General features: G+C 42.3%; 1 protein-coding gene across 4 annotated transcripts in view; it reads left to right on the top strand.

Moving 5' to 3' along the window:
* Positions 1-23,269, top strand: part of FAM110B (family with sequence similarity 110 member B) — a 178,566-nt gene extending 155,297 nt beyond the window's left edge. For all 4 annotated transcript variants that reach the window (XM_075061971.1, XM_075061970.1, XM_032802201.2 and 1 more), the window contains one exon: positions 19,520-23,269. In XM_075061971.1, the coding sequence (XP_074918072.1) occupies positions 19,820-20,932 (1,113 nt within the window). In that variant the 5' untranslated portion in view covers positions 19,520-19,819 and the 3' untranslated portion in view covers positions 20,933-23,269. The remainder of the gene's footprint in view (positions 1-19,519) is intronic.
* Positions 23,270-27,949: the final 4,680 nt, after the last annotated feature.

Below are 27,949 nucleotides of genomic sequence, written 5' to 3' on the forward strand. Positions count from 1 at the left end.
AAGAGACTGATTTGCTCTGATTAGGTCATGTCGTATCTTGCTTTGTAATAACTGAAATGAAGTGGGAAAAGCTGGCATTCCCTTTCAAATGAGCTTATATTTTCCAGATTCATGCATGTTAAGAACCCTGTGAAACAATTTGTGTTATTGCATGATCCTCATACACAATCACAATATGAAAGGTAATACTAGGGAATACTTTCTGTTATTCCCACTTACAAAGCAAACAGAGTAAGAGAACTGTCTGTTTCCAGAGCTCAGACACTAGCATAAATCTGAAAGCTGTGAACAGGAGAAAAGTCAGTCTGTTGGTATGTAAACAAGCATCACATAAAGTACAATATTTGCAGATAATACAGGTACAATATCAAATTGTTACAATATTACTGATTTACAGCGTGTATTCCTGAGGTTTTTGTAACTCTGTGGTTCTACTATCAGAGGGGTAGCCGTGTTAGTCTGGATCTGTAAAAGCAGCAGAGAATCCTGTGGCACCTTATAGTCTGTTAGTCTATAAGGTGCCACAGGATTCTCTGCTGCTTTTGTGGTTCTACTGTACTTATAGATCAAAAAAGTTATCACTGGAAGAAAAATTCCATCATAATTCCATCAGTCTCTTTGGGCATAAGGAAAGGTATTTAGTCCTCAGGGTTTGACAGTCTTACTTGCTTTGTTCTAAAGCTAGCTTTCCATTTTAGTATCCAGTCTCTATCCTGGAGGTCATTAATAGGAAAAAATCCTCTGTGTATTGAACTGAAGTTACTGTGGGAGTCAAATCAGATTTAAGGCTTTTTTTAATACAGTTTCCTGATGCTGATATTTTCAAGTGACTATGTAGGTATTCGTACGAGGCTTATTGCAACCCCAAAGTCTTCACGTGAGTGCTCCATGATGAAGTATTTGTGGTGTAGCCTATTATTATTCTGGTGTGGCTACAAACTATTAAAACATACATGAAGTAGTTAATGTGTGATTTGTCGTTATACTATAGATGAAGTGCTAGATCCTCTCTTTACTAACCAATGGCCATTAAATTTCAGTGGCAGCAAAACAGAGGCCAATACAATCATTTTTCACAAATTCTGACCAAAATTTTCAACTGTGACTGGTACTTTTAGGTGACCAACATGAAACAACTTAGTGGGGCCTAGTATTCTGAAAATCAGCCCCCTTTAAGTTATCTCAAGTTGGGCAGCCAGAAAGGGAGGCACGTCAAAACACTAATGATCTTAGAAAATTTAGACTCCTAGTTTTATTTCCAGATCACTGTTTTATACTAACTACACTGTTTAGTATATGTGTGCACACAGTAGTGTATACTATACTATACACACATGTACATTTTCTAATTCCTACCATCAATCTCTGTACCCTCAGGCATCTACATAAAATCGTTGGGTTTTAAAGACTATACAAACTTAATGCCTCTTCCTGCACACTTTAGCTCAAGCAATAATGTTTACTTAGCAGAGAACAGGATGAGGCCTTAGACTTAAAAGGTCAAGAGGTTTAGGTCTAAAGATGCCAATTTAGACTTTTTTAAAAGAAAAGTTTTAGAAAATTTGTTCACAATTAGGTTTTTTTTATTAATGTAAATCAATATGAAAATGTTTTATTAATTTAACAGCTGTATAACATCTTGACCCCGCTTGCCTCTCCAGCTACTGCCCTATCTGCCTTTCATCTCTAAGCTCACTGAACACACTTTCACAATTCAGGGCGACTGCACCTCTATTTCCCTTCCGTGGTCTAGCAAGAGCACCCACTCTCAGGCTTCCAGCTCCTGGGCCATCACTTTGTTGGGCGGAGACCTGCGCTTTTCTCCCTCCTGGCTAGGGTATTTCCAGACTGGCGAGCTCCCTGCCTGCACTATGTGACTTCCTCAGCAAAGTCAGACTGCCTAAGCAGGCCTGCTTTTCTTTTCTCCTTAGAGACAGCAAACAGTGTAATAGCCACAGGTGTTACCACCCAGCTCTTTCTAAGCAAGTACATTTATTCTTAAGGCAACAGCATTATAGAGAAAACATATTGAAAACAATAAAAAGAGCCTACCTGCATGGTAATCAGCTTACCATAGATCACCCCATCTCCAGCCAGAGTTCTGGCCAATGAACAATCCTTCAAACCCCACTATGGTTACAAGTTTATAATCCCTTTTTGCTCAGAACAAGAACACTCATGGATCTGTGAGTTAGTCTTTTATGCTGTTTGGGCCTTTTCATCTTGGGAATAAATAATTCACAGACAGAGGTTCTCCTCTCCCCTCAGGGCAAAGGTTCAAAAGATCAGGTCTAGGGATGGTCCTTTGCATTACCCTTCCCTGGTCAGAAGGGAGTGGGACAAGGGTCCCTGTCCTGTGACAGATGATGGCTGGAGACCTGAGACGTCACTTGGAACTCCTGGAATGGATTACAAAGGGTGCACACAGGTGCAGTTACCCTGACACACACTTTTTACAGCTACTCTTTGGAACTCCTCTCTTCCAGTTCCATGCTAGATGCTCTCCAATCACCTTCCATCCCTTGCATTCCACTGAAACCACTCTTGCAGTAGTCTTTGTTGACCTCATCCTCCTTGACCTGTCAGCACCTTTGACACTGTTGACCGTGCTCTTTTTCTTGAAGTCATGTCCTAACTGTGACACGTCCTACCTTTCTAATCACTTCTTCAGTGTGTCCTTCAGCGGCTCCTCCTCATCTTCCCTCCAGCTTTCTGTAGGGTAGGACTGTCCGACTTTCCCTTTTCTCTGTCCCTTTACACTAGTGGTTCTCTATTTATTTATCATTGTGGGCCACATATGCAGCCCACAGTGTGTTACCTGGGCCACAGGGGCCAGGTCGCAAGGCAGTAGGAGCTCAGACCCCGGAACTTGTGGGACCAGGCGGCAGCCCCGGACCTCCGATCCTGCTGCTGGCCCGGACACCCACTGCACAGGACAACTGCCACAGAGCTTGTGGGGCCAGGCAGCAGCCCCGGACCCTGGAGCTTGCAGGGCTGGGTGGCAGCCCCAGACTCTGCGGGGCCAGCTGGAAGCCCTGGACCCCTGACCACTGACCCTGTGAGGATGGCCATCAGTCTCGACCCTGGACTCCCGACTCTGCGTCACTGGGCAGCTGGGCAGCCCAGACTCCACTGCACTGTGCAGCCGGGAACCTGGACCCTGGCACGTGGGCCAGCCTTTAGGACACAGCTGAGCTGGGCTGCAGCTGTGTGTTAATTGGGCTGCGGGTTGAGAACCATCGCTCTACACCATATCTCTGAGTAATCTAATCTGCAAACACAAATTCAACTACTAGCTTTGTGCTGATGACTGAGACCTCTCTGCTTCAGACCTGCCTCCTTCTGTCCAAAATAAAATCTCAATCTGTCTCTGACATCTCTTGTGGATGTGTAGTTGTCAACTCAACATAGCTAAACCAGATATCCTCGTCTTTCCCCATAAGCCCTCCTTTCCCACCTGCTTTCTCAATTACTGTGCACAATGCCACCATCCTGCCTATCACTCAGGCTTGTAATCTGGGTGTCAGATGTCTCTGCAGGTCCTCACACCCAGGCTGTGTCTAAGTCTTGAAGATTCTTTCTCCACAACATCTCATGGTACAGTCTTTAATAATAATTATAATTATTATACCTCTTTTTTATAAAACACTTTTCATCAATAGATTTCAGAGCACGTCATGATCTTTAATATATTTGAGAACATAAGAACAGCCGTACTGGGTCAGACCAAAGGTCCATCCAGCCCAGTATCCTGTCTACCGACAGTGGCCAATCCCAGGTGCCCCAGAGGGAGTGAACCTAACGGGAAATGATCAAGTGATCTCTCTCCTGCCATCCGTCTCCATCCTCTGACAAACAGAGGCTAGGGACACCGTTCCTTACCCCATCCTGGCTAATAACCATTAATGGACTTAACCACCATGAATTTATCCAGTTCACTTTTAAACGCTGTTATAGTCCTAGGCTTCACAACCTCCTCAGGTAAGGAGTTCCACAAGTTGACTGTGCGCTGTTGTTGTTATCCTCACAACACTCCTGTGAAGCAAGGAAGTAGTGTTATACCCATTTTACGGATTGAGAACTGAAGTATAGTGGAATTAAGTGACTTGCCCAAGGTAATCCCCAGGTCTCCCAAGTCCTAGGCTATTACCCCAATTACTGGTGCTATGGTCATACAAATAATAATAACTATAATATATAGTGCATGGCTGTGCATGGCATTTTATGTAAGAAATAACAAACCCCCAACAAAAACATTTTTAGGTAGCTGTTTCCTTGCAGTTACCAGCACTGCAAAAATGTTCAAGTGCATGAAAACCTCAAGTAAAAACTAACTAAAAATAGCCTAGTTAACATTGTTTGTGCTAAGAAGAGTGCAAAGGGTAAACGCACAGCATAAATGATGAAAAACATTTGTTAGATTTAACATTTCTTTCCCTATTAATATCAGAGGTTTAATTAATGGGAGAGGTTTTTTAAAAATGTATACAGTTTTGATACTTATAGTGAAGCTTAATTCATCCGGCAAAAGTTGCATGCAATCTCTGAAAGTTTGTTTATTTGAAAGAAGTACTGTACATGTATATACGATTCGTCTACCTATTAAAATATTTATCAGTCGTTGCCATAGAAATAAACTGAGTCTGCAGGTGCGAGAGTGAGGAGGAAATGTTTCAAGCCCCTGCAGAGTTTTTAGTGAATCGTTCTAATCAAACATATACTGAGATAGAAATCTTCACAAAGAGCTGGAGTTACAAAAAAGTCATATTCATAAACCTTTTTAGGCCTCTTCCAGAGACTTTTTAAAATGACAGTCTGAATTATTCCTCAGTGAATTCTGTTCTGAGCAGTACAGAGGCACAGAGAAAATAGAATTGATTTCCATTACTGCTTTTACAAATACAGCTCGTAATATTCCTCCAAACAATGTGGGGACCTATACTTGTCTCATAATGGTTTTAGTCTTGAGATGGAAGAAAAGGAGGTTTTGTTTCTGGGCTTTCTTGAGTATTTGTGCAGATTTGTATAGAAAGGTATTTATCCAGAAGCAGGTAAAACTAAGGGTAGATTATGGATGTTGGGTTGAAAATATAACAGTGCAGGGTTCTACAGCAGAAAAGAATATTTCTATTTTTAGGTTTTTCCGTCAAAGACATACTCTAGCTCCTGTCAAACAATAAACATATGCTTACATCCTGCCTTTGTGATGAAGAAGGGACTAGGTTGCTCAGCCACTTTTTTGGCACTTGTATGTAAATAGAATTTTTGGATACTGCTTCTTTGCTAGAATCCTGTCATTTATAACATGGTTCATATGATTTCAGAACATGCTGGGCTTCTAGTCTAAACTTCACAGGTTTAACTACACAGTAGAATAGAATTGATATTAAATGATGGCTGGCTTTTGATAATGGAAAGTTTCAGCTTAGAAGGAACAAAGAATCCTGTGGCACCTTATAGACTAACAGACGTTTTGGAGCATGAGCTTTCGTGGGTGAATACATGCATCTGACGAAGTGGGTATTCACCCACGAAAGCTCATGCTCCAAAACGTCTGTTAGTCTATAAGGTGCCCCAGGATTCTTTGCTGCTTAAACGAAACTGGACTTTTATTTCTGTTGAAGTTTTGCATTCCTTATTCCATAATATTGGGTGGAACTTTTTCATATCTTGGTATTTAGGTTAGAAAACAGATTTCTTCTACAGACTCAAAAATTGTTTTAAACATTCCATAAGGAGGTTCAGTATCAAGAATTGATGTGCATGTTTGCACATGCTCTAAGGATAGAATAGAATTGACATGAGGCTGTCAGGCCATTGGTAAAATCCTGTTAAGAAAATACTATAACAGGAAAGCTAGTTCTCTCTCTTGAATAAGTGCTTATTTTAAGTAACACATTAGGCAGGTAGCAGTAGTAACCAAAATTTCAGCCTTTCCTTTTGAAAGGCGACTGCTATAATTATTCAAGCCTTTGTCACTATTATGGATCAACATAATGCAGTCCTCCTGAGGCAACTCTTCAAGACCACTCAGAAACTTCCACCAGTGTAGACTGTTCCTGATTGTTTAGCGCTTCTTACTGCATGAAGCAGATTACATCAGTGCTCCTTATAGTTTTTTTTTCCCAGATGTAATTGAAAATCAGCACTTTGATTTGTGGTCTGAGTCATAGCTATCTTAGAAATTGCCTCTCTCCTTATTCTGTATCCTGACAACAGACATCATCTGAACCCTTCTGTGCACACGCAAGTTGCACAGGTTTTAGGGGAGTTGCTAGTAGCAAATTACACAATCTACACTTATGATAAACCAGTCATTAAAGGTTATGTTAGTGAGGATGCAAGAAACTTCATGAGATTCACATTGCAGAATTTCTAACGAAAACTCCTGTGGAATAAACAGTTTTGTTGACAGAGTTTGAGAGAGTAATGTTCTGCTCAAAACAGCTGCTCCGACACACACTGTACCACTGAGGGCTCTTCAGAAATGCCACTAAGCCACCATCTAGACCCCTGTTTCAGGACACTTTCATGTCTCAGGTCTCTTTGGCAGCTTAAAGTATAGCACAGGGATCGGCAGCCTTTGGCATGCGGCCCATCAGGGAAATCTGCTGGTGGGCCAGGACGGTTTGTTTACCTGGAGTGTCCGCAGGTTCAGCCAGTCACAGCTCCCACTGGCTGCAGTTCGCCGTTCCAGGTCAATGGGGGCTGAGAGATGCGGTGGCCAGCACATCCCTCAGCTCAGGCCGCTTCCAACATATCAAATATAAACCAACTGAAATGAAGGCATCTGGTTTATTTTGTTGTTTGATCATACAATATAAGTAGTTGGATAAAGGGAAAACTTATAAAGAAAACCTTCAATGTAGTTGGCTTTAGAGGTCTTTTTTTACCATGTCATGAACAGCAGCTTTATTACTTATTAAATATTTTTAATAATTTCTTCAACCAGGATTTAAAATTTTCCCTTCTATACCAGTGATCCTTAAGTAATTAGCAATATAACTTGCTATTAATACTGCATTTTAGTTGGGTGAGGTTGTACAGTAGCTTTACGTACTAGATGCCAGCATCTAGACACACAGATTCTAATTTGGCCTATAGATGCAAAAGTAGCGTGTTTTGTTTTTATTTACTTTCCAATTCATAAAAACTTGCTCCCATTTCAGTGATTGTAGGTTCATTTATGAATTACAATAGATTTAAGGTCTATATGTTGGTTAAAGTGGCCAGCACTTTAGACACCACAATAATTGCACTCAGATGGAAAATAATAGAACTCCCTTCTAATCTGTCTAGCTTAGTTAAAGACCCTAGTAAACAAGTGGGACATACAATTCAAAACGTTGAGACTGGGTCAAATCAGCAGGGAGAATGAGCCTCAGAGTTGGAGATCCTCCTCCAGAAAGACTTTGCATCCAGTCTCTACCATTAAAATCTAAGGACTATCAGCGGAAGACCCTTGCTGATTTCCTGTGGAGATGGCAGATAGGCAGAGAAGCAGCCAAGAACCAGACCATATAGGTCTTTACATATCTCTTACAACATCTTATATTATATCCAAAGCAAATTAGAAATCCATCCCTCTCAAAGTAAACAGAGAACCAGCAAAATGAGACACATTCTAGTGTCAGTGAATACTGTGACAAAAAGCCATTGGTTTTATTTGGACCACGAATTGCCATATATGATTTGCGTCTCTGAGCAGCTGTGCTGCAGGCACCCCAAAACCCTTTGATAGCTCCAAGTTCATTACATTGCAGTAGTGTAGGAGGTGACAAAGACATGGATCACTATGGTGAAATCAGAGAAAAGAGTGTCAAAAGTAAAGGGAGAAGCAATGTTACCCAATGTTGCTGTCTGAGCTAGTAGGAGTATCTTGTCCTAAAAGTAACTCAACATTGCAAACCTCGTTGACAGAGGATAGGCATACTCCTCATAAGGGGACAGGAACATCCCATATCAAATTGACTAGATGTTTCCACCAGCCTAATCTCCCTCTTCTCCCATTTGGGCTTCAGACACCTCAACCTTGTTCATGTTTTAGTCTGACTCTGGAAAAGCAGAGATGATACTTTGTTTGTATTCAAGGAAGCAAAAGAGATGTGCAGCTGAGTATCATTTGCTGCACTTGGAATGCAAATCTTTAGGGGCAGGACTCATACCTTCTGTTTTTTGCACAGTGTTAAACACACTGATGGTAATTAATAAAGAAATAATAACACTTCATCCCAAAACAATTCTTTCTCTCCCATGATTGGCTTTATGTGTGCCCTGGACAGGATGGATGACAAAACAGAACTCTGGAGGACTCTACATGAGATTATTTCCCAGTAACACGTTGTAAATTCCTTGCAAATATCTTAAAATACATCAGATGCTTTTAATTTACAGGTAAAGTATATATACCTGGTTGATTTGTCTGGCAATAATTATCTCTCATAGAAATTCTGACCAGCAGCATAAGATAGCTTGCAAATTGATAGGCATATGGAGAAGACAGAAAAGGAGCTCTATGGAGAAACAGAGTTTGAGATTTTTGTCTTCATATGGAGCACTATGAAAATGTAGGTAATTGCAAACTACATATTTTCTTCAATATTTCATACTTTAAAAAAATGCTTCTAGATCACTGATTTTGACTCTCTCAGCTGGTTGGTCTTTGCTCAAAGCAGTGAGTGATTCTGAAAAGTTCATATGAGTAAGGGATAATAAAACCTGTTTTAGTAACCAGATGATGCGCTCAGTGTCCAAAATCATCTTTTGGTAAAGAAAATAATACCTGTATTCATACTTCCTTCAGAGAGAATTCTTACAGCATGTGACACTTTTGTTTGCTCTTCCATCTCTAGAAGCAAGTGACGCTATTACACAGCTGGTGAATTGTATTTTGCCTAATAACTTCATACAGGATAAAACAGTTTATAATAATACCAACAGTAATTTGGGTAACATGATTAGCTACCAGATAATTAGTTTCACCTTTAATTTTTAAATAACATCAGCCGCTGGTAATTGCATCATTAGAAATGGTGCATTTATCTGTTTTTAAAAATATTAATCCAAATAGTGAGGTTCTGCATCTGGATTTAGTGAAAAAATGTATGTGGCTAATAAATGGAGAACTGGTGCAGATTCTTTCTGTGCGTTAAAATTTTTTATTCCAGCAGTCCTCCCCCTCACCCCCCGCCCAATAAATTAGGGAAAATATTGGCCATCTTAATGGAGTGAAATCATTCATCTATGAAGCTGAAATATTCTTTTTCTCTTAAGTGCCTGTTAGTAATGCTGTTTATTTAATTGTCACTATAGTAAGCCTCATTGTTCCCCATAGAAATGTGACACAATGTCAGACTGAGTGTGACATTTAAAATAAATAACATTTAAAATAATAAAGAAGACCATAATTCTGTATATCCTTGCTCGTATGAGTAATCAGTGGTTCACAGTCATGTTGGAAGGGCGTAACGAGTGGGCTCCTGCAGGGATCAGTTCTGGGTCCGGTTCTGTTCAATATCTTCATCAGTGATTTAGATAATGGCATAGAGAGTGCACTTATAAAGTTTGTGGACAATTCCAAGCTGGGAGGGGTTGCAAAGGCTTTGGAAGATAGGATTAAAATTCAAAATGATCTGGACAAACTGGAGAAATGGTCTGAAGTAAATAGGATGAAATTCAATAAGGACAAATGTAAAGTACTCCATTGGAAGAAACATCAGTGTGCACACATAAAAATGGGAGAGTGACTGCCAGGAACAGTACTCGCAGAAAAGGGATCTGGGTCAAGTGGTTACAACTAATATGAGTCAACAGTGTGATACTGTTGCAAAAAAAGCAAACGTGATTCTGGGATGCATTAACAGGTGTGTTGTAAACAAGACACGAGAAGTCATTCTTCCGCTCTACTCTGTGCTGGTTAGGCCTCAACTGGAGTATTGTGTCCAGTTCTGGGCACCACGTTTCAGGAAAGATGTGGACAAATTGGAGAAAGTCCAGAGAAGAGCGATTGTAGTCAGCTAGTTCTGTTTAGTTACGTTTTTAATGTGAGTGATGTATATATTTGATATAAATGTGTCTAAAGGTTGTGGTAGGTACCTTTTAAAAATTGGAAATAAAATTAACTTGAGCCTTTAAAAATTCAGGCAAGACAAAGCAAAGGCTGACAATCTGGATTGAAAGAGTAAAGGCTGATAATTGTTGTTATCTCTTGGTATTGTGCTTCATCTTGCCTCCCTCCAGCCCCCTCCCTTGCAGTGGGAGTTAAGAGCGTTTATCCTTGGATAGAACCATGATCCCATTGAAGTCAATGGCAAAACCCTCATTGACTTTATTGAGACCATGATTTCCCCCTTTGCCTTTTACTGATGTGCTGCAACATTAACATTATTTCAGTGAACACTGTTGTTGTCAATAAACTCCACATAAACACAGTTAAAGCTTATACCACTTGTGTAGTATGGAAAGAATACACTCCACAAGGCAAACAGCTGTAGGGAAATGAAATGCTCTTTTTGTCAATTAACATTGTTAGCTTTTTGCTTAGCATATAGTAGTATATGTGAGAGAAGGAGAAAGTAAACTTGAATGTTGTTCAGTAATGTCATATTAATAATAGTACTTGCAACTTTGGTTGGTTTTATATATTCTCCTTCGAGTGCTTGCTCATATTGATTCTAGTTAGGGTGTGCGCGCGCTGCGTGCACGTTCTTCGGAAGATTCTTACCCTAGCAATACTCGGTGGGTTGGCTGGGTGCCTCCTGGCGTGGCGCCGCTATGGCACCGAGTATATACCCCTGCTGACCCATCCGCTCCTCAATTCCTTCTTACCACCCGTGTCGGTCATTGGAACAGTGGAGCGCGGCTTAGCTGATCTCCACGTCCCTAGCTATTCACTCGTTCTAATACTTATTGTGTGTATAGTTTATTCTCTATAGTTCTAGTTAATACTTTTAATACCTTTTTGTAAACGTAGTTAGTGTATATAGTTCAGAGGGTTGGGGATTAGCCCTTTCCCTCACCCAGTGCCCAGACCCATGCCCGGCTCACCGGGTTTCAAACTGTGCTTGGCTTGCCGCATGCCGATGCCCACAGGAGACCCTCATGACTCCTTTCTCAACTGCTTGGGGGAATCCCACCTCGCAGACAAGTGCTGGATCTGCAGATCCTTCAAACCGCGGACAAAAAAGGAGCGAGTCTTTCACCTCAAGCAGCCCCTAATGGAGGCAGCCCTCACTCCTCCACCTTTGGCACCCAGGTGCCGGTCAGTCCGCACTGGGAAGAAGTGCCTCGTTGGCACCGGAGTGCGCTGGCACCACGAAGCCATCTCGGCATCAACCAGCACCGGCCCAGAAACCTGCGCAGCACCGGTCCCTCTCCCCGCGAGCCAAGAAGCTGAAAGCTCCTGCGGCTTCACTATCTGCACCGCAGTCTGAGCAGCAGCCTAAGTCGAGCCGCCCAGCACCAGTAGCTGCCGCAGCACCGACAATCGCAGCAACTTTGATTCCGGCCTCGCAAGGGCTGTCGAGTCTGGAGCCTGACAGCTCCCCGGCGCATGCCTCGGTAGAGCTCATCGTTCCCACCACGCCAGAGACATTCTCTACGGCGAGGGAACTGATTGCAGTAATGGAGCCCACCCTGCCTCAAGCCCCAGCACCGCCGGTGCGGGTTATTCAATCAACAGGCAAGCCTGCCATGGTAAGACCGCCCTCGATCGGCACTGCTGAGAGGCACCACTCAAGATCAAGGTCCCGCTAGCGTTCTCGATCTCGGCACCAATCCCGTTCCCAACGCCACTCGCAGTCCCGGTACCGATCTCCTTCTCAGTACCGGTCGTACTCGCGGCACCACTCGAGATCCCGCTCACCGACCTGATACTCCAGCTGCCAGTCCATCTCCCGGCACCGTTCCTGCCGCAGCCGCTCTCATTATAGAGCTTCAAGATCCTGGTCAATCTCCTGGCACCGCGCCAGTCGCAGGTCCCGGTCCTACTCCCAGTATTAGTACGGAACCCGGTACCACTCTCCGGTGCGGCACGGAGAACAGTTCTCTGGACGCAAGGCTCCTCCCCAAGCAGTCTCCGCTCCATGGCCATTGCGGCATGCGTCTGTCTCATCGCACGCCGATAGTGCCTCCTACGGGGATTCGGACGTACACAGCCGAGTTCTACATGAGGCTCCAGGTCCAGACCAAGGTCCTCAACAGTGGTCCTTTTGGACACCTTGGGCATATCACCAGGCCCAAGGTGAACCCACAGTACCATCATGCTCCGCCCCGTCGGAACATCGCGCACCAGAGGCCACTGTTAGCCGCCCTCCTCCAGCGGGTATAGACGGATCCCCTTTGGCACCAGACCCTCAGGTCCTCCCAGACCCTGACGTGCCTCCTGACCACGAGTCCATACATGAGCCACTCGTCCCTGGTCTGTCATCTTCCTGTCCCCCAGATGAGACGGTAGCCGGGACATCCTCTTCGGGCCCGCCCCCTATTGACATCCAAGCTCACCAGGACCTTCTGAGGCGAGTCGCCTTAAATATCAGTCTACAGGTAGACGAAGTCCTGGAGGTTGAAGACCCTGTGATAGACATCCTGTTGGCGGATGTGCCAGCTCGTGTGGCTTTACCATTCATCCGCTCCATTCAAGTCAAAGCGGACACCATCTGGCAGTCCCCGGCGTCTATCCCTCCCACAGCCAGAGGGGTGGAATGAAAGTACAAGGTGCCCTCCAAAGGGGTATGAGTACTTATATACCCACCCTCCCCCATGCTCTCTGGTGGTGCAATCCGTGAATGAGTGGGAACGCAATGGCCAGTAAGCCCCCACCCCAAAATCAAGGGAGGCTAGACATATGAACCTGTTGGGACGTAAAGTCTACTGTGCGGGGAGCCTTCAACTCAGGGTGGTGAACTAACAGGCCCTGCTTAGCAGATATAATTATAATACCTGGCAGGCGGTGGGCAAGTTCACTGAACTGGTCCCACAGGACTCCCGCCAGGAATTCCAGGCCATCCTGGAGGAAGGAAAGAAAGTTGCATGGACCTCCCTCCAGGCCTCACTCCACGCTGCGATTCGGCAGCCAGAACTATGGCCTCCGGAATCACGATGAGATGGATATCGTGGCTGCAGGTGTCAGGCCTACCTCCTGAACTGCAGCACACCATCCAAGACTTGCCATTTGAAGGCCAGGGCCTCTTCTCTCAGAAAACGGACCCTGGGCTGCAGAGTCTCAAGGACAATCGGGTGATTATGCGTTCCCTCAGGATGCATACCCCACAGACCCAGCGAAGATCCTTCCATAGCCAGCCTCAGCACCCTTACCCCCCACCCAGGCCACGACAAGACTTTGGCAGAAGGCTCGGTCGTGGTAACCGCAGACGGCAGTCTGGACCCCAAGGGAGCCACAATAACGGTCCCGCCAAACCAACGACGGGCCCCAAACCAAACTTTTGAAGGTGCGCCCGAGAGCAGAGCACCAGTCCTTCCCCAGGAGCCTTTTCAGTTTTGCAACCGCCTTTCCTCCTTCCTCCCTGCGTGGACCCAATTAACCTCGGATCATTGGGTCCTATGCACAGTAGAATTTGGATACCACCTCCAATTCATTTCGCCCCCTCCCTCTCACTCCCCTTCCCCGTCCCTCTTCAGGGACCCCTCTCATGACCAATTCCTCTGGCAAGAGGTTCGAACGCTTCTCTCGATCGGAGGTATAGAGGAGGTACTGGAGGAATTAAGGGGCAAGGGTTTTTATTCCTGATACTTCCTAATCCCCAAGGCAAAAGGAGGCCTCCGACCTATCCTGGAGCTGCGAGGACTCAACATGTTCATGAAAAAGTTGAAGTTCCGCATGGTATCCCTGGGGACTGTCATCCCATCCTTGGATCCCGGAGACTGGTACGCTGCTCTCGACATGAAGGACGCATATTTCCACATCGCCATTTACCCTCCGCACAGACAGTACCTACGGTTTATGGTGAACCGCCAACATTTTCAATTTGCGGTCCTTCCGTTTGGCCTCTCTACAGCCCCTCACGTGTTCACGAAGTGTATGGCTGTAGTGGCCGCCTCCCTCCGTCGTCATCGAATAAATGTCTTTCCTTACCTAGATGACTGGCTTATTCAAGGGACCTCCGAGGCCCAAGTCACCAGGCACGTGGGCATCGTCAAGGACCTATTCAGCCGATTAGGCCTGATGATCAATCTAGAAAAATCTACTCTAGTGCCCACACAAAGAATAGAGTTTATTGGGGCCATTCTAGACTCCAAACTCGCAAGAGCCTGCTTACCACTACCCCGATTTCAGGCAATAGTTTCAATTATAAAAAGCCTCCAAGGCTTTTCGACGACCTCGACTCACAACTGTCTCAGCCTCCTCGGTCACATGGCCGCATGCATCTTTGTAACCAAGCACACCAAATTACGCCTGCTTCCCTTCAAACCTGGCTTGCCTCAGTTTACCGCCCAGGCAGAGATGCCATAGACATGGTGGTCACCATTCCTTAGAGCATTCTACACTCCCTCGACTGGTGGCTAACACCCTCCCTGGTGTGTGCAGGACTGCCGTTCCATCCAATGCAGCCCTCAGCGTCCCTAACGATGGACACGTTATCTCTCGGCTGGGGGCTCACCTAGGCCATCTTCGCACGCAAGGTCTCTGGTCATCTCAAGAGCTGGCGCTGCACATAAATGTCCGAGAGCTGAGAGCAGTCCGCCTGGCATGCCAGGCATTCCAGCAACATCTGCAGGGTCATTGTGTTTCAGTGCTTACGGAAAACACAACGGTGATGCACTACATAAACAGCAGGGAGAGATTCGATCCTCCCCCCTTTGTCAGGAGGCGATCCAACTGTGGGAATTTTGCATAGCCCACTCAATAGACCTTGTGGCGTCTTTTCTCCCAGGGATTCGGAACACTCTGGCAGATCAACTCAGCAGATCTTTTCTGTCTCATGAGTGGTCGATTCGTCCGGACATTATACATTCTGTTTTCCGGAAGTGGGGCTTTCCCCACATAGACCTCTTCGCTTCTCACGAGAACAGGAAATGTCAGAGGTGCTGCTCCTTCCAAGATCTCTCCCTGGGCTCGATATCGGACGCCTTCCTGATCCCGTGGAAGAGCCAGCTGCTTTATGCCTTTCCACCCTTCCCACTGGTACACAAGGTTCTCCTAAAGCTCCGCAGGGACAAGGCTCGCCTGATCCTGGTTGCCCCTGCGTGGCCCCGACAACACTGGTACACCACGTTGCTCGACGTCTCGATAGCTGACCGATAGCTGACCCAATCTCCCTGCCTCTTCATCAAGATCTTATAACTCAGGACCGCAGCAGGCTTCACCACCCAGACCTGCAATCCCTTCATCTCACAGCATGGCTCCTGCATGGTTAATCCAATCGGAGTTACGCTGCTCTGCCCCAGCGCAAGAAGTACTCCTGGGTAGCAGAAAACCTTCCACTCAGTCTACATACTTGGCCAAGTGGAAGCGATTTTCCTGCTGGTGTCAAACACTGAATGCCACACCCACGGAGGTTCCCATCCCCACTATAGTGGACTACCTCTGGTATCTCAAACAGCAAGGTCTCGCTACCTCTTCATTGCGAGTGCACTTGGCAGCTATTTCTACTTTCCACCCAGGAGAAGGTAGTCACTCTGTCTTCTCCCACCCTATGGTTTCGAGGTTCCTCAAGGGTCTGGAGCGTCTATACCCCTTAGTACGCCGCCCCGCCCCTTCCTGGGACCTCAACCTGGTCCTGACGAGGCTTACGTCTTCTCCATTCAAACCATTGGCAACCCGCTCGCTCCTATATCTGTCATGGAAAACAGCCTTCCTTGTAGCCATCACGTCGGCTAGAAGAGTCTCTGAGCTTCGGGCTCTGATGGTGGACCCACTGCATACGGTGTTCCACAAAGACAAGATGCAATTGCGTCCACATCCAGCATTCCTCCCCAAAATATTTTCGGCCTTCCATCTCAATCAAGACATATTCCTCCCAATCTTCTTTCCCAAACTACGTGCATCCCATCGGGAGCAGCAGTTACATTCCCTCGACGTCCGTAGGGCGCTCGCCTTTTATATTGACCGGACAAAGCCCTTCCGCAAAGCGCCCCAACTCTTTGTTGCAGTGGCAGACCGGATGAAAGGCCTACCCATCTCTTCTCAGAGGATTTCGTCCTGGGTAACGGTGTGCATCCGTACTTGCTATGATCTAGCTCATATTTCTCCGGGTCGTATTACCCCACATTCTACAGGGCTCAGGCCTCGTCGACCGCCTTCTTAGCTCGAGTACCCATCCAGGAGATATGTCAAGCAGCTACTTGGTCTTCAGTGCACACCTTTGCTTCCCATTATGCCTTGGTGCAACAATCCAGAAATGATGCAGCCTTCCACTCAGCGGTTCTGCATTCTGCAGTATCTCACTCTGACCCCACCGCCTAGGTAAGGCTTGGGATTCACCTAATTGGAATCGATATGAGCAAGCACTCGAAGAAAAGATGGTTACTCACCTTTATAACTGTTGTTCTTCGAGATGTGTTGCTCATATCCATTCCAAAACCCGCCCTCCTTCCCCACTGTCGGAGTAGCCGGCAAGAAGGAACTGAGGAGCAGATGGGTCGGCAGGGGTATATACTCGGTGCCATAGCGGCGCCACGCCAGGGGGCGCCCAGCCGACTCACCGAGTATTGCTAGGGTAAAAATCTTCTGACAAACGTGCATGCAGCACGCGCACACCCTAATTGGAATGGATATGAGCAACACATCTTGAAGACCAACAGTTACAAAGGTGAGTAACCATCTTTTTCTTTTACATTCCAGAAAGTCTCTGTGTACTTAAGGTCTTTGTTAGTATAATTTCAGTAAACTATTATATTTTAGGTACCATCTTTCGTAACTGCATCTGACTGGCAGGCTTAGTTCTCTGACCTTAAGGTATCTAGTAAACTTTTCTAACCTAAATTATGTTGGTATTTAAGTACAGTACATCAGTAACACAATTTAAACCATCAAGTAAGACTGGCTCTGTTTCTTCCCTTCATAGAGCTTTTCTATTGACTTCAAAGAGCTTTTGTATCAGGCCCTTTGCTCACTTGCACACAAACAGTCATATTATTCTCTTTTTAAATATTTTAATGCTAATTTGAAGTCAGCACTGAGTGCGTAGCATGCTTTCCAGTTTTTATTGGGGCTGTTCTGAGCCAGTGACTAGTAAGTGGTGTGCCAAGATTTTCCAAAATAATCTTGCTTGTGCTGTTTTGTTTTCTCACAAATAGTGTCTCCGTAGTATTGTGCTGGTCTGCTCCCCAAGTAAGAGAATGCAGCTAACAGACTATCTTCTGAGGCAGGATCATAGTGGCCTAATAACAATGGCTGTGGAGGGAACTGAGGGCTGTGGTCTTGCTTGCTTGAGTACTTTTAAAGCCATTGAATAACAGGCACTCTTTAAGTGCAAAATATTATCATTCTTTACTAAATGTATGGCCAGTGTTCCTGCATCAATTTGCGTGTGCCTGATTTGTGCACTTGGATACTCTATGTACATTTTGTATTTGAACAAACATAGAAACTAAGCTGTAAACAGATTATGTGCACAAACGTGATTTGTGTATGCATATTAGATATTTGCATGCATAAGTGCATGCAAGTGTATGGACATAATTGTGCTCGATATCTTTGAAAATCTAGTTCCAATTATAAAACAATGGTGCTGATATCTATTTTGATTCCATGAGGGAAGAGGACTTTTCTTCTTTCTGAAATACTCTTGAAATTTAAGACGTCAGACTGCTGAAGAGTAAACAGTGGGATTAATAAAACAACACTGAAAGAGAGACTTAATTAACATTGCACTGCCTTTTCAATTGGACTGAAACTGTGTCTGGTTTATCACCAAACCAAATAGATTAGTTTGTACTTGGAGAATATGTCTGACAATAGGCCTTATGAGGAGAGCTCATCTTTTTTTTTTATAATCTTATTACAGCATTTGCATGCTTTATTTGCTTGCTTTGACCTTGAATGGTTTAGACGGAATGTTCAATGTGTATATCATTTATCTGCTGGAACAAATACTTGCTCTTTTCCTGAATATTTTAAATAATTGTATCTTTCATTTTAGTCTTTTAGCTTTCGCTAGTATTTCAGATGAGTACTAAACACTGAGGATGATAATCCAGTTTATCAATAATAAGATGGAAATGCACTGAGTGCATGTCAGTCTGGGAGAGGCTTTCACGGGCATTTCTTGGTACTGGTGAAGAAACTCTTTTTATTTCAATAAGAGAAATGAGGTATTGAAAAAGGAAGCACGGCTTAATGAGGCAGTAATAAAGCAAATTAAGATCCATTACCCAAATCACTGCTTTGAAAAACAGATACATTGGTAAGTGCCTCTGAGTGCCTTATGTGGGAAAAAATTTTAAACTACTTGGACACAACATTGAGGCTGGGCTTTATAGTCTGGTGTGACCAAAATTAAATGACAGAATATTAAAATAATTCAGATAATGGAAACTTCATTCACAGTTAGCCAGAGTACTCTATTTAATACTTGAACAATCGTGTCAAAATTTTAAGAAGTAGAACTTATACTCATTCCAGGCTCATAAATAAGTTTTATAAGTTGTCCAAATCTAAGCCATGACACACTGAAGGATCTTTGATATAATTTACTTTTTAGTAAGTAAATTTATCATCAAAGTTTAGTGAGTTAGGTTATAACAGATTTTGCAATGGAACATGTATTTTTAGCTAGACTACATTTTAATTATGTATTTGGTACTGGATTAATGCCTGCTGGGTGCACTTGGAAACATTAGAGCTCTCCACTTGCTCCTAGCTTTGCAACCATGCTCATCTTCCTCAGCATTTAATGTAAAGAAATATAAAGAAAAATGTGCTGATCTTTTTAAGATTTTATTTTTATGGGCAATATATCCTGAAAATGTTCTTATTTTTCAAGATAAAACATATACATAAATTAGCTATGTTAAAACACACCGGTATCAATGGGGAAATTATCTTTCACCAACCCTACTCTATCAGTACATTTGTAGTTAGATGAGACTGCATAAGCTCCCCAAATTGGCACATTCCACCCATATACATACAACACCACATTCCCTCGCTCCCCCCGAAAAGAAAAGTAGCACAAAGGTAGCCAATAGATAGTGAGAAATGGCATAAGATGAGGAAATGTGAATGCAAACAGTCATATATAAATGTATGGCTGTTTTTCATTGATTTTCAGTTATAATGTTCTTAAACCCAACTTCAGATTGTGATTAATAATGAAAATCTTACTTTAAAAATGCATTATAATATCCATGAAGAGAGAGTGGTTAATCCAGGTTTGCTTACTCTGTCAAAAAGACAGAAGGCCTGGTGGAATGTTTCACATAGGACTGTCTGTTTCCTCTGAACTGCCCACAGCTGTAAGTCAGCCAGTAACTGAAAGAGTGTACAGAATTTCTCTGTTGCTATAGCTGTGATGTCACACGCTGGTACTAACATGTGGTTGGTTATTTTATGTTTCAGATCACTGCCTATAGTTGAGCACAAAGAAAACGACGAGACTCCCACATCTTTCAGCAAGAAGAAAGGATTCAGCAGAGCAGATTAATACGGACTTGTGTCTGGTGGCCTTTTTGGACAAAGGCTGCCTTTAGAAAAGAAACAGTGTTATTTAATGAGCTGTGAGATGAGGCACTACTGCTAACACTCCGATTCCAAGATTCATCTGCTATTCATTGTGCTTAATGTACATGTTTCTACACCGTGCATTTAGAAGCTCTCAGAGAAGAATCCAAAACGGCTGCGGGGGAAAGACCACCAAACATGCCTACAGAAACACTACAGACAGGTAGCATGGTGAAACCAGTCAGTCCTGCTGTCACTTTCACATCTGCCGTTCCTCTTCGCATCTTAAACAAAGGACCAGACTATTTTCGCAGGCAGGCAGAGCCTAATCCAAAAAGACTTAGTGCTGTGGAGAGACTGGAAGCTGATAAGGCGAAATATGTAAAGAGCCAAGAGGTCATCAATGCCAAACAAGAGCCTGTAAAGCCAGCAGTGCTTGCAAAGCCACCGGTTTGCCCTGCCGCCAAGCGAGCATTGGGTAGCCCTACCTTGAAAGTGTTCAACAATAATGCAAAGACTGAGAGTGGTGTCCAGAGAGAAAATTTAAAATTAGAGATTTTGAAAAACATCATTAATAGCTCGGAAGGCTCCAGCTCAGGTTCAGGTCACAAATATAATTCACGAAACTGGCCTCCCCACAGATCTGATTCAGCAGAGCTGAACCGGCATTCGTTTGCAGAATCTCTAAAGGTCTACCCCACCCAGGGCCGGAGCAGCCCTCAAGAAAGCAACTCCAACGTGAGCAGAAGGCTCTTAGAACAGTCAGCGGAGACTTTCTTGCACGTTTCCCATAGCTCATCAGACATTAGAAAAGTAACTAGTGGTAAGCCCTTAAAAGCAATACCCTGCAGTAGTTCAGCTCCACCTCTCCCTCCAAAACCCAAAATTACTGCCATCACCACCTTGAAGTCCCCAGATATCGACACAGTAGAATCCAGTTGTGGAGTCAGTCGAAGACCTTCCCTACAACGATCAAAATCAGACTTAAGTGACAGATACTTTCGTGTTGATGCAGATGTTGAACGATTCTTCAACTACTGTGGACTGGATCCTGAAGAGCTTGAAAACCTTGGGATGGAAAATTTTGCAAGGGCTAACTCTGATATTATATCCCTCAACTTTCGCAGTGCAAGCATGATTAGCTCAGACTGTGAACAGTCTCAGGACAGCAACAGTGACCTTAGAAATGATGACAGTGCCAATGACCGTGTGCCATATGGTATTTCTGCAATTGAAAGAAATGCCAGAATCATCAAGTGGTTGTATAGCATCAAGCAAGCTAGAGAGTCACAGAAAGTGTCCCATGTGTGAAAGGACATCCACAATAGAATAAGCAAGAACTGTAACTTTGTCTGTGAATATTCAGTTGTGAAGGGTTGTGAAGTCTACTTGAAGTCTTGTACACTTCTCAAATCTCTTTGTGTTGCTTGTTGTGCAATGTTTTTAAGTTGCATGCCTGTCAACATGTGAACTGACCTGGCTTCCACTTGAACAATAACTAACTACAAATCCCTGGCTGAGCATACGCATTATCTGCCAAAAGTTTAAGACCAGAATCTAATTAGGGCTTCGTTATAATCAAATTGTTTACATGAAAAGGTTACATGACTTCTTCAATATTTATATAGTTCCTTGTGTTTTTTTTATATCTCACGTTTTTGTGTCTTAAATACAGATATTGTCAACTGACATTACTAGCTTTTAAATTGAAACTGAATCCTTTTAAAAGACAAGGCAAAATTGCCCAAAATAAGAGATTTAGATATACAATAGGCAAAGAAACTTGATCTTCTGTGGAATGGGATTTATTGGCTCATGTAAAAGTGTTTCTAAACTGCAGAGAATAATACATCCTTTGTTAAAATACATGAATCCACATTTATTAAAGAACTGTTTGGGATATGATGGTTTTAATTTTCTAAGTTCCCTCATTTTTACGGCAAAAGTATTCTAGCAAAGCTGCTTTGACCTTCCATAGCCTAAATGAGTCTTGTGTTTGATACAGTGTAAAAATATTAATGGTTTATGTTACACTGATGGAGTGGTTATTAAGTGTCAAAGAAAGTTGACTGATAGAAATGTTTTCAATGGTGTGTTGGGTTTTTGTTTTCTTTTTGTTCGTTTTTTTCTTTTCTTATAAAATAAAGATTCCTAGTCTTAAACTTTTGACAGGAATGATTAGATCCTATAGCTGATATTGAATGCCTTTATTAGTCAAGCACATCATGACTGCAAACTCCATGCTGTCTTTTAAGTTTGTGTAGACCTGTTTGAACAGTTCATGAACAAAAATGGAAACACACAGCCATATCAGTATAAAGCCTCTTATTAAGAAGTAATTACACTCGATAGCTAAACTATATCTGAGAAACTGTGATTATGTTGTCTTGCATACGTTATATCTAAGGCTGTGAAAGTTTGTTACAGCTCTAAGAAAGTGTCGAAACATGACAGTATGTAGCTTTTATCTCCTTCCTTATGATGGTTAGTGCTGCATGTCAATCTGTTACAATTTTGTTGACAATCTGTGTCTTCCCAATGGTTTAATTAACTGTCATTCCAACTGACAGTTGTGGTGTGTAGTAGCAGAGAAGTTGAAAGTACAGTGGTCTGCTTCATTATTATTGTATTCATGCTCTGAAGTACATTGCAGCACTACCTTATACTTTATCAGCTAATAGGAAACTTTTTTTATTGTATAAATGCTGTAAGACTTTGTATATACTTCAGTTGTTATTAAATCTTTAAAAAGAAGAGTGTTATGCTAATAAATAGCTCCCGGTGCAGGTATTGGTGGTTTTTTTCCTTTGTTTTAGATTTTTTAAATCTTTTTTTTTTCAATAGTGGGTAATTTAATTGTGGTGCTATGGTAAATCTTGGTTAAATAGTAGTTCCAGTAGAAAATTTCTCCCCAAAACCGCTTTGCAGAACATCAGTTCTTTTAACTGTAACTACAGAAACATCTTGCTCCAGAACTAGAAGAGTTTATCTGGACTCCTAGCCTGCTTCTTCCATTCTTATCGCACGCTTATCTGGCAACATTATTCCCTTGTATTGCATCCATTCCCAACAAACCTCTGATTTCTTTGGAATCCTTCTTCAGTAATGTATATTTATAAATTTCAGTATTAATAGTGCTTACAAAGTCAGGTTTTATTTTATTTCAAGGAGCCTCTACGCCTTTAGCACTACTGTTCTCAACTGAGCATTCTTACTTTTAGGGAAGTTTCCATTCTTTTTCAGTGCAGAAGACCTGGCGTGAGGCTGGACTTGGAGTACAAAGAACAGTGGACTCAGCTGTTGGATACATTACTTAACACAAATTGTGTTCATTTTTTATCTGTACAGAGTGATTATTCATGAAAAGAAAATACATATAAAAGGCAACCTACATTTTGTACACATTCTTCTGGGTGGTTTTATGGCGTACACCTATGTTGTTTTCAGCAAAGGTAAAAAAGAGGAATATATATATATTTAAAGTACAAGTACATTTATGATATATTTTAAGCTTTGTGGATTTGAGCTGGCATTGACATCACTTCAGTTTTTCCAACATATTTTCCTACTGTGAATTCTACCCAGTTCAGTAACTGTTTTGCCAAAGAAAGTAATTCTTTACGGGATTAAAGCCAAATGTAATGCAGATGTCCAGCTAAGAAATAAAGAACTTAAAATCAAAATAAAAATGTTCTCATGTTGTTGTCTATTAAGTGGTGTGTTTCAAGAATGATGATAACTGTGCTATCTCTAATCATTGGCAGCCAGAAATAATAACTAGGAAAGCTTTATAACTAGGTGATTAGGTAGGACATATGCTAGTATTCTGCACTTGCTTCCTAGGATTCACTTCGAAGCAATGGATCCAAGTTTAACTGATTTTCCTTTAATGCCACAGGTTGTTTGGGCTGGTGAGGTATCTATAATGCAGCATCTTCTCATACAAACACTTATGTAGCACCTTTGAGAGGGTACCAAGAGTCTGATGCTGCAATCCCTACTAATGCAAGTACCCTCTGCTCACCGTGCTAATCCCATTGAAATCAGTGGGACTGCTGCTGTAAGATTTTCAGAATCAGGTCCTAACTTTCATGTCAACCGTGCTTACAATGGTGGTGAGGTTGCTGTAAGACAAAAGAGATTACAGAGAAGCTTGATTTATTGATAAATGTTAACTTTTTGTGGCTTCTAATCATCTGAGAAAATAAGTGACTTTTTTGTTCCTTGACAGAGTTTCTGCAAAGGGGATTTATATGTGAACAATTTTTACCTTTACCATGTTTGACTTTTAGGAATGAGTCAGATCACGTGTCTAGTTTGTTTTTGTTTTGTTTTTAAATAGGAATAGCCATTTCATCTTCGTACTCAGTTGGCCCACACGATTAGTGAGTGTCAGTTCTTTTATCAGTGCTTTGGGATCCTTCTGAAATGTACTGTATATATACATGTTGGTATTACCATCCTGAGAATGCTCTGCTATCATCCTTAAGTCTAGCAAGCATTTGTGGATTGCCAGTTGCCTCTGAAAGGACTTTCTACAAAGCACATTGAAGTCAATTTCCTATTGATTTCAGTGGACTTTGCAGGTATATTTCCAGCAGAGGGAGCTCTAATTTGTCTCAAAAACGGTATCACAGTTTTGTTTTAATGTAATTGACTGACACAGTGCACGTAATTTTGAAATCTGTTTGCAGTGCTGTACAAGTACTGGGGGAAATTAACTCTTGTGTACATGGAAGAGGTCAACAGGAGAACGTGCTGCTTCATGTTTTAGAACAAAGTAATAGAACAGAAGTTGAGAAATATATGATTCCAGCTACTAAATTACTGGTAAATTATGATCAGTGTGTTTTGATGGGTTCTGGCATGATATGGAGTTATGAATTACATTTTTTCATTAGAGAATATTATGTTAAAAAGGAGATGCACCATCTGATTGATCAAGGGCTTTTGAAGGGTAAACACAGAAGGATAAAGTTTTTGGCAGGAATTCAGCAGTGAGGAGACATGTTTAGACAATGCAGCCAATCAGTATCGCTGACTTCTCACTTTTCACTGCAATTTCATCCATCCATGGTGGCTGTATATGTTTGATTCAAGTCACTGCGTTCATTCAGTAAGAAACAAAGTGCTTAATGGGGCTCTGGAACATTGAGCTGAATAATGTCTGTTACAGGAAAGGACCAAGCATCTAGATCAGAAACAGACTTTCTGACAACTACTTATTGTAAAGAGAGAACATTTGACTGCATACCATGAGACACACATGTTTAGGAGTAGTAGGTGGCAAATAAGGCTCCTTTATACCATTTTGGCAGTGAGTGTAAATGCACGCCCACTTTAAGGCTCCTTCTCACTGCCAGAGCTGGGCAAAGGGGCCTTAGTGTAAATGAGAACAAGGGTTCATGTCTTGAAAACTGTTTACAATTCCATAAAAATCCTAAATCCTTATGACCAAGATCCCGATACAGCACCTACTGAAGTCAACAAGCAGACTCCAATTAACCGTAATAGAGCTGTATCAAGCACTAGCTTTATGAGAAAGGTCAAAGAATTTATTCCTCACTCTTAAGAGAAATTATTTGCATTATCTTCAGTGCATTATCTTCAGTGATGGAATATGTCAACTTTTTGGAGCTCTACCAGGAATGCATTTCTGATGAGACATTTACCTATCACCACTCTCTACTTATCACCATGGAAATCCTACTCGCTAACAAAATAGCATCTGTTGTAGCAGAAATACATTCACTTTAAAAGCTTCAAATGATGCTGTACTCTATTCTGAAAGAAATAGTGCATCCATAGCTGACTGACCTGTGAACTTGAAAACACGTTACTCAAATATTTCATTTTAAAATATTTAAAATGTTGGATACGTTTTAAAATAGTCTTACTGTCAGCACTTTGTAGTAGCTGCAAAAGTAGAAGAATATTTTATGCATTTTTCTCTTTTTATGAAAAAAATGGAATTCTGTAACAAGAACTGTATGCATTTAAATGTCATGCTTCTGAAACGTGGTTGGTAGTAATTTTCAGAAATTATGGTCTTGTGATGAGTAAGAGTTCTATTATCTGTGCTATTATCTTCTGCTTTTGACACTGTCAGTCATATCCACCTTCTCGGCATCTTGATGTCTCTGGGTTTTCACAGCGCACACTTCTCTATGCTCTTCCTCCACCTCTTGGGTCATACTTTCTTTTAGTGGTTCCCCTATCTCCCACTCTTTGTAGAGCTCCAACAAAGATCCCTTCTTTTTCCCTTTACACCTTTTTCTTGAGTAACATCGTCTACTCATAGTTTCAGCTACCATATTTATGTGACTGACTCTCAAATCTGCCTTTCCAGTGACCTGTTTCCTTTGATCCAGGTTCTCATCTCAGCTTCTCTCCAAATCATCTCTTGGATGTTCTGGCAATAAGGCAAAGAAATCCTTGAAGTTTTTCAGTAACAGTCTTCTATTCCATATGTCTAAGATATTACAAACCAGGCTGCAGCACTTCCTTATCTATTGTCACTGTGATCTGCTCTCGGACCTGGTGCCGACTATTCTACATCCTGTTAAACACAGTTTTTCATAGCTCAGGCCTAGCTGCAGTTCCCTCTTGTGGATGGGAAGCTGTCTCTCCTAACATCCCCTTTGTCATGTCTGTTTAAGAAAGTATACCTACCTAACAGAATGTATAAAACATAATGCAACAACTTAATGGAATTTATGCAGCCATTGATGTCGTTTGGGAGAGTCAGTGATTCACTCAGTACAGAGTTTTTGTATCTGGATGGTGTTTTGATGTCCCTTCATGCTGGAATACTTTTTGATGGTGCCAGGAAAGGCTACTGTGTTTGGCATGTTGGTGATCTCGGTTTTGCTTCTCCTTTCACATGGTAGGGTGGCACAGTCTACTGTTTCCACCTCTGTCGTGTGTGTTAAGCAGTGAATTTATTATATTCCACTTACTGTTGTTCAGAGGATCTCTCAGTTCCTCCTCATCCCTCATTGGGTTTCCTTTGGCTGTAGGATATTCTATTGGACAGATGAATTTACGGTTCCAGTGATGTTAATGTTCATCAACCACAACAATCTAGGGGTGAGGAGTATTCTGCTCCATGCACATTGCCTTTTTCCATGTGCAGGATCTGTCTTGAGGAAATAATCACACTATTACTAGTTCTATAAGTAGTATCTCTGGAAGGTTTGTGGCCTGTCTGTCGTAATAGGTTTTAGCTTGTTGCGCTTCTCCTGTAATTGATCTGGGACTCCTTCCCCTACTTCAAGTTTTAATAGCACATTGGCTGTAGGTACCAGTGTGCATGTCTGTCTGGATATTAGATATTTCACAGAGCTTCTGGTCATGCCTTGGGGTATTTCTCCACTATAGGATAGTTTGCCACTTCTTTTCCTTATTCTTCAAGTTTTTCTTTGAGTTTTTTCAATTTTGATGGGTGATTCAGTTTTGCTCTTGAACTGACTGTTGTAGGGGCAGCTGAGATATGTTTAAATTCCCAATCTTTGGTGAAGTATGCAAATTCCTTGCTGGTGAACTATGGTCCATTATCTGAGATGACACAATCCAGCATGCCATGTCTTCTACCTATTGTTCTTGCTGCAGTGCTGTTCGATAGTTCATCTAATTCCCCAAAGTCAGACTAGTAATTAACTATGATCAGGAAGTCAGTGTTGTTTACAACAAAAAGCTTGATTGCCATCTTACTCCAGGGTCTATCAGGAATGCTGTGTATCTTCAACATTTTTCTCCTTTTTTTTTTTCCTGCTGGCTTGCTTGGCATACTGCCCATGCATTGCAGTTCCTTATCAGGTCTTTAATTTCATTGGTGATACTACACCCCTAGCGTTTTGTAGACACACTTCTATCCCAGAGTGGCTGTGATGTGTTCAAGATAGGGTCTCTCTTCTTTAAGGCTTTAGGTATAAGCATTTGATTGTCTTTGAATATAATGTTCTCCTGCACACTGAGTTTGTCATGTTAGTTCCGTACTCATGAGTGGCCTCTGGAACCTCTTCACATATGTACATTCATCCTGTTAAAGTAACAAGATGTCTGAATTAGTAATTCTTCATCCTGTAGTGTATGCTTATGGACTTTCTGTAGTCCTTACTTGGAAATAGTTGGTTTGATTCATACTTCCTGTTTCTTCTTGTGTTTCTTTTGCTTCAGCTAGGTTACAGATTTTGTAGTCTTGTTCATTTGTATCAGATTCTCGTAGCAGAGCTTCTCTGGATAAGAAGTCTGCTATATGTATCTTGGTTCCTTTTTTTATAACATACATCTAGGTGATAACACTGCAGTCTTAATTGCATGATGGAC

This window comes from Chelonoidis abingdonii, chromosome 2, assembly GCF_003597395.2.
Source record: "Chelonoidis abingdonii isolate Lonesome George chromosome 2, CheloAbing_2.0, whole genome shotgun sequence".
In the NCBI taxonomy this organism is placed as follows: domain Eukaryota; kingdom Metazoa; phylum Chordata; order Testudines; family Testudinidae; genus Chelonoidis; species Chelonoidis abingdonii.